Source organism: Centropristis striata, chromosome 13 (genome assembly GCF_030273125.1).
Source record: "Centropristis striata isolate RG_2023a ecotype Rhode Island chromosome 13, C.striata_1.0, whole genome shotgun sequence".
Lineage (NCBI taxonomy): Eukaryota > Metazoa > Chordata > Actinopteri > Perciformes > Serranidae > Centropristis > Centropristis striata.
The window spans coordinates 22,102,325-22,113,744 of NC_081529.1; the positions used below are offsets into that span (position 1 = coordinate 22,102,325).

The following is an 11,420-nucleotide window of genomic DNA, read 5'->3' on the forward strand; positions in this document are numbered from 1 at the left end:
GAATTAGATGCATATTTTTGTGTGACATGAATACATGGAAAACAAATTATTATCCAGCAATTCACTTGAGTACAACATAACAATTAGGCCCTGTTCTTCAAAGATGTAGTGTGTAGATGTAGGAGTTTACTGATAACAATTTGAGTTACTCCTTTTGTTGGCTTTTAAAATGCAGCATGTATGCAATTGAATGGCCATTTTGGAAGATTATGGCATTCCATAATTCCAAATTGGTTCAGTAAAAAGGCCTGAAATTCATGTCATGAACACATGGGGACCTGGTCTTCAAGAATGCACTGGAGTTTGCTGATAACAATTTGATTTATTTATTTTATTGGAGCAGCATGAATACAATTGAATGGCTATTTTGGAGTCATGCAGCTGACAAACGGGCTACCGTAAAGTGCAATGTAATTGCGCACTAAAATTTAAAGTGCAGAAGGCGTGACTGCAGTACTGGAAGCATGTTGTTTCAGATCAGTCAGTCCACCAGGGGCTACGGAAAAAGAGCGCCGGCACTTTTTCCCACCCAGGTGTTTCCTTTCTCCCATTCCTCAGTATTTTTGCATCCTTTTCTGTTTTTTTTCTCGGAGGAGTACTAGACACATTGCTGCTTGAAGGTGTATCGCCCCGTAAAGCAGTGACTGCGTCTGTGTCAATTGTAACCTACGCATGCTGCTTTGTTGTCTTCTGCTATCTTCTCCTCCACCAATGGGATGAGCGTATTCTGTATCGTCATACTCGTGTGTGAATATGCTGTCAGCTCATTGGTCACAGAGCAGGACGGGGCCTGGGAACAAGTTTACCTTTAGTTTACATATAAAGCGCGCTGTTATTCCTTTTTTCATTGGCATTTACTGACTTTTTTTTTACTGTCACCTCAATAAGGGACGGGTGCTTTTGTTTCTAAATATGGGACTATTCCATTTTTCAAGGGACGGTTGGCAACCCTATATGGGTGCCAGTCTGTAGTCAGCAAACAAAATGACGTTTTTTTTCATGTAGTCTGACTCTGTAGTTAGCATCATGTAGTCTGACTCTGAAGTTAGCATCATGTAGAGTGACTCTGAAGTTAGCATCATGACTCTGAAGTTAGCATCATGTAACCTGACTCTGAAGTTAGCATCATAGAGTCTGACTCTGAAGTTAGCATCATGTAGAGTGACTCTGAAGTTAGCATCATAGAGTCTGACTCGAAGTTAGCATCATGTAGAGTGACTCTGAAGTTAGCATCATAGAGTCTGACTCGAAGTTAGCATCATGTAGAGTGACTCTGAAGTTAGCATCATAGAGTCTGACTCGAAGTTAGCATCATGTAGAGTGACTCTGAAGTTAGCATCATAGAGTCTGACTCGAAGTTAGCATCATGTAACCTGACTCTGAAGTTAGCATCATAGAGTGTGACTCTGAAGTTAGCATCATGTAACCTGACTCTGAAGTGAGCATCATAGAGTGTGACTCTGAAGTTAGCATCATAGAGTCTGACTCTGAAGTTAGCATCATGTAGTCTGACTCTGAAGTTAGCATCATGTAGAGTGACTCTGAAGTTAGCATCATGACGCTGAAGTTAGCATCATGTAGCCTGACTCTGAAGTTAGCATCATAGAGTCTGACTCTGAAGTTAGCATCATAGAGTCTGACTCGAAGTTAGCATCATGTAACCTGACTCTGAAGTTAGCATCATGTAGAGTGACTCTAAAGTTAGCATCATAGAGTCTGACTTGAAGTTAGCATCATGTAGTCTGACTCTGAAGTTAGCATCATGTAGTCTGACTCTGAAGTTAGCATCATGTAGAGTGACTCTGAAGTTAGCATCATGACGCTGAAGTTAGCATCATGTAACCTGACTCTGAAGTTAGCATCATAGAGTCTGACTCTGAAGTTAGCATCATAGAGTCTGACTCTGAAGTTAGCATCATGTAGAGTGACTCTGAAGTTAGCATCATGACGCTGAAGTTAGCATCATGTAGCCTGACTCTGAAGTTATCATCATAGAGCCTGACTCTGAAGTTAGCATCATAGAGTCTGACTCGAAGTTAGCATCATGTAACCTGACTCTGAAGTTAGCATCATGTAGTCTGACTCTGAAGTTAGCATCATGCAGTCTGACTCTGAAGTTAGCATCATGTAGTCTGACTCTGAAGTTAGCATCATGTAGCCTGACCCTGAAGTTAGTATCATGTAACCTGACTCTGAAGTTAGCATCATAGAGTCTGACTCTGAAGTTAGCTTCATAGAGTCTGACTCGAAGTTAGCATCATGTAACCTGACTCTGAAGTTAGCATCATGTAGTCTGACTCTGAAGTTAGCATCATGCAGTCTGACTCTGAAGTTAGCATCATGTAGTCTGACTCTGAAGTTAGCATCATGTAGTCTGACTCTGAAGTTAGCATCAGGTAGCCTGACCCTGAAGTTAGTATCATGTATTCTGACTCTGAAGTTAGCATCATGCAGTCTGACTCTGAAGTTAGCATCATTTAGTCTGACTCTTAAGTTAGCATCATGTAGCCTGACCCTGAAGTTAGTATCATGTAACCTGACTCTGAAGTTAGCATCATAGAGTCTGACTCTGAAGTTAGCATCAGGTAGCCTGACCCTGAAGTTAGTATCATGTATTCTGACTCTGAAGTCAGCATCATGTAGCCTGACTCTGAAGTTAGCATCATGGAGTCTGACTCTGAAGTTAGCATCATAGAGTCTGACTCTGAAGTTAGCATCATGTGTTCAAATTCTCCTCTGGGATTTTGGACCGTGACAGTAACAGTAACACTCTGAGCCTGTCAGTGGTAGAAACAATAACTCTTACTGGATGTACACTGCTGCTGTGATGCAATTTTTAAAAAACTGTTGCTACCGTTACACACTTAGACACAAAAACATGACAGAATAGACTCGTTCCCCAGAAGTACACAACTTTTTTTCTTTCACTTTTTCTGGGCGGTCAGCAGCTCTCTTCCACTCTGTTCTCAACAACAACAAATGTGTCATCAGATGCAAACCAAACATTTATCCTCTTTAGCAAAGCATTCAACATAAAACAAAAAACGTGCACAGCTTAATATCTCAAATTACGAAACCCATCTAGAATTATACCCTGCACATCGGTTCATTATTTTCATTAACAGATTCACAGGTTTGTAAGATGAACGAGGCCTGTTTAAATGTGTCTGAGCAGGATAACTCTGCTACACAATCAGATGATGTTGGAAGCTGAGAGACGTGATGAACTCCACAGTCAACAACACTTCACATTCTGTTGCTGTTTGTCCAGCTGGAATCTGAATGCATTCACAAGTTTAACTCGAAACATTCCTGCACACACTCACTTTTGTCTCAACTAATGCACTACACTTTTTATACTGCATGGCACTTGTGGGCTGTTGGAAAAGTGTTTATATGAAAATTCCATTTAAAAATATAATTTATCAGAGAAATTAAACTTTTTCCTGGTTTCTGTCATTCTAACTGTGTTATTCCGCACAAAGATATTTTTGACTTGTTCTCACTTCTAGCCATGAGCTGTGCTGATTCCATAAAGCTGCAGGACATAGATTTATATAGATTTTATATGTTGCAGTGAAATACAAGGACAGAGTAAGGAAAATGTACAAAGAGCAAAAAATGCCCTGAAACTGCTTGTTGGGGCTCAGAGGGTTCAGTCCCATCCCAAACAGGTTTGGGGGGAGATGGATTAATATTATTATTATAATTATTATCATTATTATAATAATATCAATAATAATAATAATAATAATAATAATAATTATTATTATTATTATTATTATTGTTATATTAATAATAATAATAATAATAATTATTATTATTATTATTATTATTATTATTATAATCATAATATTTATAATGCAAGAGAAATGTTTGTAAATATATGAGTTTTCTGGTATCCGTTCATTGAGCCAATGTGATCCGCTGCTGTTGATCATATTAAAGATGAACATCTGCACTTCATCCCCACCTTCACATAAAGCTCACAGAACATGGTTGTGTAAAAAAAGACACGACACTGTTTGGTTTTGATCATCTTTTAATATGATGATGATGATGATGTGATTTAATTCCATAAAAACTCTGAAACTCTGATAGAAAATTAATATTCACAGCAGTGATTTAAAAACCCACACACCAACATTTGTCTTAAGAAAGAATACAAAAATAAAAGTTTTCTGTTAATGCTGCATAATTTCAAACATTCATTCATTGCATCAGACACAGCAGAGAGAACAGACAGAAGTTGCATCTTCTTGCATTTATAAAGCACTTCTTGGGAAACCAGCCACGTATCTTTTTAACTACTGATCTATTTCACATTTCGCCAGGTCTGAAAGACTCGAAAATCATCATTTGAACACTGGAAATTGGCTTTTAAATATCGATCACTCAATTAAGATCCCTTTGGACTGACATAGAGCAGTATGAATTGTTTCCAGCATTTAACATTCTTGCAAACCACAGATACGTTGATCTGAAACTTTGTTTTGTCTGGTGACGAATCAGGACTTTGAACCGGGAGATTGGGTCTTGAAGTAATGTTTTAACCCTCTGGAGCTATATTTCACAACAGCGTGATTGGGTCACATGACCTGTTGCTGACGTCCGTTCAGCAGCGTGATTCCTGCCATCAGCTTCCCTCTAAAGTTCTGCCTTTATACTCCATGAGGCCAGTTTGTATTTGATGATGATCGGCCAAGTAAAACCGGAGATAAGGTCAAATATATTTAGAATAAAATATAGAACTAGATGTTCATGACTATACAGGACTTCTTTTTGCAGCCAGTGGAGTCGCCCCCTGCTGGCCATTAGAAAGAATGCAGGTTTAAGACACTTTGTTCGCCTCATGTTTCAGACCTGAAAGTTGCTGCTTGGGTGTTCCTGCTCATTATGTTTTACTGTGTTGTTGGTGTTGATCCAGTAAGTCAAAGGGAAACAATAATGATCAGTTCATACAGGTGGAGTTGTGCTGAAAACAATGATACCAACATTCTTGTGGTATACACAGAATGAGAAGGAGTCAGAAACAAACTTTACCAAACTCAAATCAGTGTTTTAAGAACTGCAGCGGTTTCGAAAAGGTTCATATTCAACATATTGATTCATAAGTTGTTTGCAGCCACATAAATTATTCTGGTGACTGGGCTGACTCTAATATGTCAGCAACAAAATTAAACAAAATTCATTTTGAACCCGATTTTATCCAACGTTCACACTTCTGCCCTAATTAGCACATTATTTCATAAGGTAATGCCTCGATTGCATATCTTGAATAACATTTCAGAAAAAAAAGTAATAATGTGAATCTTCAAGTTTCATGTTGATTTCTATCAGTTCAGTGACAGTGTCCTGATGAAAATACCCCTGAGAGGCAAATTATAAGTTATAATCACTGTTTCATAAGCTTTTGACTTCAGGTGAGTCTTCAGCTGTGGATGATTTGATGTTCAGTCTATGGAAGCGTTATTGACATCACAGAGTCCACAGTATGCAGTATTACTCCTGCTACTTCCTCTCCCACTGCTTTGCTTAACAGAAACGTAACCGTTTTCTTTATAATCTCGTGTCCTGCAACGCCACCAGCTTTCTTCTGCTCTTCTTCTTTAACTTCCTGTGCCTTCTCCAACATTTTACTGGTGTAATGCTCCCCGTTGTTTTCTGCTACCATGGCGTTGATCTTCTCCAGCAGCGCAGGAACCTGCTCTCTCTTCTCGCCTGTGTTGTCAAAACAATGATATCCAGTAACGTGTTTACGGATGAACTGGTCCTTTAAATCGTCGTCGGTAATCTCATATTCATCTCCAAAGGTGAACAAGGCCATTGTGTATTTTTGGGACTCTTCACCAAAGATCTTCCGAATTATTCTAAGTGCATCTTCGTCTTCACTTCCAAAACATTGCTTCAGCACAAACAGGAACACGTGAGGACCAGGAGCGGCACGTGCAAAGAATTCCACGATGTCTCTCTTCACCTGTTCTTTTGTTTTCTCCGTGTTCATCACGCCTGGAGTATCGATAACGACCAGTGTTTGACCTCCGGACTTGACCGTTTCCATCCAGCACTCTGTTGTCTGCGAGGAGGGAGACGCTGCAGTTAAAGCAGGTCTTCCCAGGATGGTGTTCATGGTTGAAGTCTTCCCACCTCCAGTCATTCCCACCAGCACAATCCTCAACTCCGGCACCTTCAGCTCTGCAGGAGAAGTTTAACATTATCATTATTAATTATTATGATTAATTAGGAGCTTATAAACAAAGGTGATCTGAGGCAGCTGAGTGCGCAGGTTGTCATGATTATTATCTGACAGAAGTGATGCAGAAAGTACTTTGACACTTTATTTGTTCATATTACTTTAACGTCCACACATAATATTATATATATATATATATATATATATATATATATATATATAATATTATCTAACAGAAGTGATGCAGAAAGTACTTTGACACTTTATTTGTTACTTTAAACTGATGGATATGTCAGATCGAAACTACCTTGTCCACTTCAACATAATGTTTGTATTCTATCTTTATGGAATATGGCTGAAACCCGTCCAACCACATTTATGTTGTCAAAGCCATTTTAACTGTCATTTTTTAGCCAACATGAGTTATCATGAGACAGTGAAAATACATACATTCACTATGAGGTTAAAAGGTTTAAATATCTCACCACCAAATTTCAGTTTACAGCCGTCTGTATCTGCAATTACTCTTTGTTTGGTAAAATTCTGTCTGAATCACTGAGAAATGAAATCACTTAAAATATAACTAACAATAAGCTGTTTAATGATAAAGCATGTAAGAGTTGGACAGCACTGATCATTTCTTATTTTGCACCATGCACTAGATTTGTCTAAAAGGCTAAATCACCGTAAATAAAACATATATTTAGATACCTTTAATTAGAGTTAGGCTGAAAAGATTCAATAGAACAATGTAATTATGCCAGATATAAATAATTTATAAACACAAGAATTATAAATAAGATGCTGCATAATGTGAATCTTTAAAATGCAGCTAAAGAGTAAAGAGTAATACAACAAAGAGTGTACAGCTGCAGAACAATCAAAGAAAACTTAGTAGGTGCTCAGTAAAATAATTAAAGTATTTAAAGTTAACACTTAAATATTTCTCTGAAGAAGAAGCCTCTTAGAAACATCACTGATGTTGATGTGGATTCAAAGAGAATCAGCTGCAGCTCAGACACGACACAGTCAGAGGACTTTATATTAAATATACTCACCGGCTTTAGGAAGTTTGCTGGACATGTTTGCCTCGTGGAAGCAGCTGATCTGTGATGTCTGGGTGCTGTTGATGTGTTGGGGTTGGATAGTTTAATTTCATCTTTATATATTTTAAAGTCTGTGTAGTCCCCGCCCCTTAAACATGTGTCATCTGTTACCTAGACAGCCAACCAGTCACAAGTCAGAAAGACAAATGTAGCTGTTTTGGTGCTGTATTATATATCGGTGGATAGCCAGATTAGTCACCTTTACAACGAGATGCAGCTTGTCCAGATCGTGATTCTGGAAAGAGCTGAACATGTGGGGAGTGCCCAAAGAAAACGTGCCAAACCCTCTGCAGTATTCTCCTGTTGGTGTTCAGGTTCTGAGCTTCAGGTGGATTGGAGGATTGCATTCTCCCACAGGAATAATGAAAAGCTATACATATTGACCATTGTCACTGGGACCTCAGTTGTCTGTCTTTGACTTCACCAGTCTGCAGAACTTGGTCCTTAGTTTGGAAATATGTTAAAATAATGCTGCAGCCTGTGTCCAGGAACAGCAGCTTCCAGCTGTGATCCTGTAGGGAAAAACGTGGAGCACACACACACATACACTCAACAGAGCTGCAGGATCCTCGCACACAGGTGCTGTCAGTCAGGAGCCAATCAGATCTCACACCCGCAGCACCAACAGGAGATACTGCAGGGAGTTTGGCACATTGTTTTTAGCCACTCCCCACACGTTTAGCTGACCTTCTCATTCCATAGAATCACGATCCTGACAAGCTGCACCTTGTTGTCAAGGCGACTAATCAGGTTTTACAACCATATATAAAACTACACTAATTAGTATTATTAAAGTGGATAAAGAATTGACCGAAATAATGTTTCCAATTTTTTTTGGAGGAGTTTACTATGCACGGACAATTCTCAACATATTCAAAGTACGAGGAGTCACTCCTCAGTGATATTTGGGTTTTCCTCTCTGAGCCTCTGAGATGGAAAGATTCAGTCCAGACGGAGACTAGATTTAATTTCTCTTCCCAGGACTAATGTGCAGCAAGGCCGACATGATCAGAGCTGGAGTTATGCAGTGCCTCATGAGATCATGAGGTCATCTGTTTGTCCCCTCCCTGTCTCTGCTCTGCTTCTCTCTCTGCTCAGGGCAGCAGGGCGGGGAAACCGCCTTAGGAAAATTGGATGCAGATGCTGTTTTTGCCGACCACAGACATTTTTGGGACCATGGAAAGACTTTGCTGTTTGATATGAAGTAAACACGACTAAGAGTCCACAGTACTGGGATGAAATCTAGCAGAGTTAATGTAGTTTAGAGTACGAAAAGTGTCACTGTCTTTACTTCTGATGAAGGAAATCCTCATTGGGTAGCTCTGTTCTGTAAATAGTTTCCTAATATAGCTGCAGTTTGTGTGCTGTTTTTTGTGTTTTCAGGTTTATTCTGTCGAAATGCACTTCCTTGGTCTGAACTACGGTCTGCAAGAACATAAGAACACTGCTGTTATAATCATTTTATGCATATAGTTTGTTGCAGAGCTGTGCTGTGCAGAGCTCACAGGGTGTGGAAGCTGAATAATGTTTAACCCGGGTCAAATCTGTTGTATCATGGTTACACTTTTACCTCATAAAAAATGTTTGAATCAATTCCAGAGAGCACATGATGTATCAGTGAAAGATCAAATGGAAATGTTATAAATCTGACCTGACAAAGACACTTTAACTCGTCATCACAGCCCATTCTGAACGAAATTGATAAGACTCCTCAGAAAGTGGTGGTAAACAACTTGTGATTACTGCAACACAACGACTGCTTCACTGAGGCATACCAGTCCTGAGTCAACAACTCAGTCATTATTGGCTTATTGCAAGTTTATTTGTCTGATAAGTTTGAGATAATTTAGAAACTGTGTCTCCATTCTATAACTTGTGCTGATAAGATTCCTCAGAATTTGGTGGTAAATTGCCAGATGTGATAAGATTCCGAAGGTCAGACAGGATTGTCCAAGCCTGATAAAAAACATGGCTTGTATTAAAATGAACTCCTTTCAGACTTGATAAAACGGCTCAACAATGTGGTAAAAGCTGCAAAAAAACAAAACAGAGGATGGGTTGTCTGTCAGTGCTTTCATTGTTCTCTGTCACCATGAACTTTCCATTTTTGTAGAAGAAAGTCTCCAACAAGAGCCAAAATATCTTTCCGCTTCGTTCTGTTTCCTCTCTGAACCAGTTAACCCCCTTAATGTTTGATTGTGCAACACTCAAACCAAACAAGAATCACCTCCTCTTTCTTGCTGAGGACTCGGGGGTTTTACAAACCAGAGTGCTTTGCTTTTTCCGGAGCAATAATTACAAACATGTGGACACAAAGAGCTCAAGACTGTGGAAGCTGAACTTTTAAACTGTTTTAAACTCTTTGTTTATTGAGAGTTGAGAAGCAATAAATCCAACTTAAATGAACCAGTTATTGCAGCTTCTTTTGAAACAGAGTTGAGCTGATAAGTTTCCTCAGAACTGGATTGAACATGTAGCCAAAGTAAACACACATTCCTTCTTCCAAAGAAGCCTGTAAACCTGCCAAAGACCTGCCAAGGCTTTACCGCAACCCCGTCAACCTTGGCACGCCAGAGGCCGGTCTTCTCAGAGTCCAGTTCTTTAGGAAGGCAGCCCCCTCCAAGGGGCGCACCACCACCGGCTATGGTTCAGTGTGGAAAAGCTCAGGGGCTAAGCCTGGACCTTGGATGATGTGCTTGCTGCTCATCAACCATCAACCGGGGCCGATTGTCCATCAGGGGTCTTGAAACGCGCACTAAACCCCCTGGTGCAGTAGAGAGCAAACAAAATGACATATTCCTGTAGGCCAACCCGGAAGTAGCATCTCCACGGGATCTGTTAGAGTTCTCCTCTGGGATTGTGGATCTTTGCAGAAAATAAACGTTTCTGATGTTTCGCCTTTTGTTAAGCAGGATAATGTTGACAGATGAAAGTTAACGTTATACTATAGAGAACTACACCACGGTCACATGACTTCATGTCCCTCCTGTTAGCTTCAGACGCTCTCCGATTAGCTAACCAGCTGTTTGACCAGCTCGCCAAACCATCTGTTAAATAGTTTATTAACCTTATCTGTGAAACTGGACTAGAGGCAGTGAGGATAGGGGGAAAGTAACTGTCCTTGTCCAGCGTGACGACGTTTAATGTCCCAACAGTTGCTGTAGTCTCATTTAGCCACTAGTTAGCAGGCGCCTTTTTAAGGACACGTAAAAACTACAAAATTCACAAGTAGGGGTAATTACTAATGTATTTTATGTCGTAAAACTAAACACAAGCATCTCTTCAGCTCATGTTTCCACAGACCTTATTTCAGCTCCTAATAAAAAACCCATTCAGAGTCCTCACTGACCCCAGGGCGCTAACATGCTAACTTATTTTCAGGATTCAGGACTCTGTAGTCAGTGTAGCTGCAGTGCCCCTTGTGAGGTGAGCGTCAGAGATCAGCTGTAAAACTTTGTTCTAAAGCCTTGAACAGAGGACGGGAGAGACGATGATCACTGTGTTTATGTCGAGTTTACATTTCAGAAGGTGCACCATATGCACTCCTGTATGTAAAAACAATCAATAATACATTGGGTTTCCGGTGGCACACCTGGTAGAGCGCATACCATAGAGGCCCCGTCGTTGTGAGCAGGTGGCCTGGTTTGATTCTGGCTCGGAGCCCTTTCCCGCATGTCTTCCCCTCTGTCTCTCCCTTTTACTCTGAATATCTCTCTACTATCAATAAAGCTATAATATGCCCAAAAAATATCTTTTAAAAAACAAACAATAAAACATATCGAGAAATATACTCAGTGATTGTAACAAGCTCTACCCCGTGGGAGAAAGTACAGAAAACAAAAATAAAAACCTGTTATTCAGATCCATGCAACAACCTGCAACACAACACGTTCAATTAGACGTGACAAAGAGATTTTAACTTCACCTAAATGATTCCTCAGAAACTGGAGGGAGAAACAGTTACCAACCGCTGCCAGAATGGAAGCGATTCCTGAGAAAGGCAGGGTGTGTTTACACCTCATGAAACTTTACAACCAACAAACTAGAGACCTAGAGCATTCACAGGATGGATGACTGAGACACTAGATTCACAAGCAACAACACAACAAAAGAGCTGCCAT

At 39.9% G+C, this 11,420-nt stretch overlaps 1 protein-coding gene across 1 annotated transcript; it reads right to left on the reverse strand.

The window, feature by feature from the left end:
- Positions 1–4,885: 4,885 nt before the first annotated feature.
- On the reverse strand, positions 4,886–7,292 carry LOC131983918 (GTPase IMAP family member 4-like). Its single transcript, XM_059348757.1, has 2 exons — positions 7,252–7,292; positions 4,886–6,195 (listed from the first exon to the last, which is right to left on the reverse strand). The coding sequence occupies exons 1-2, from the start codon at positions 7,274–7,276 to the stop codon at positions 5,459–5,461; spliced, it is 762 nt and encodes a 253-aa protein (XP_059204740.1). The 5' UTR covers positions 7,277–7,292; the 3' UTR covers positions 4,886–5,458.
- Between the last annotated feature and the right edge of the window lie 4,128 nt (positions 7,293–11,420).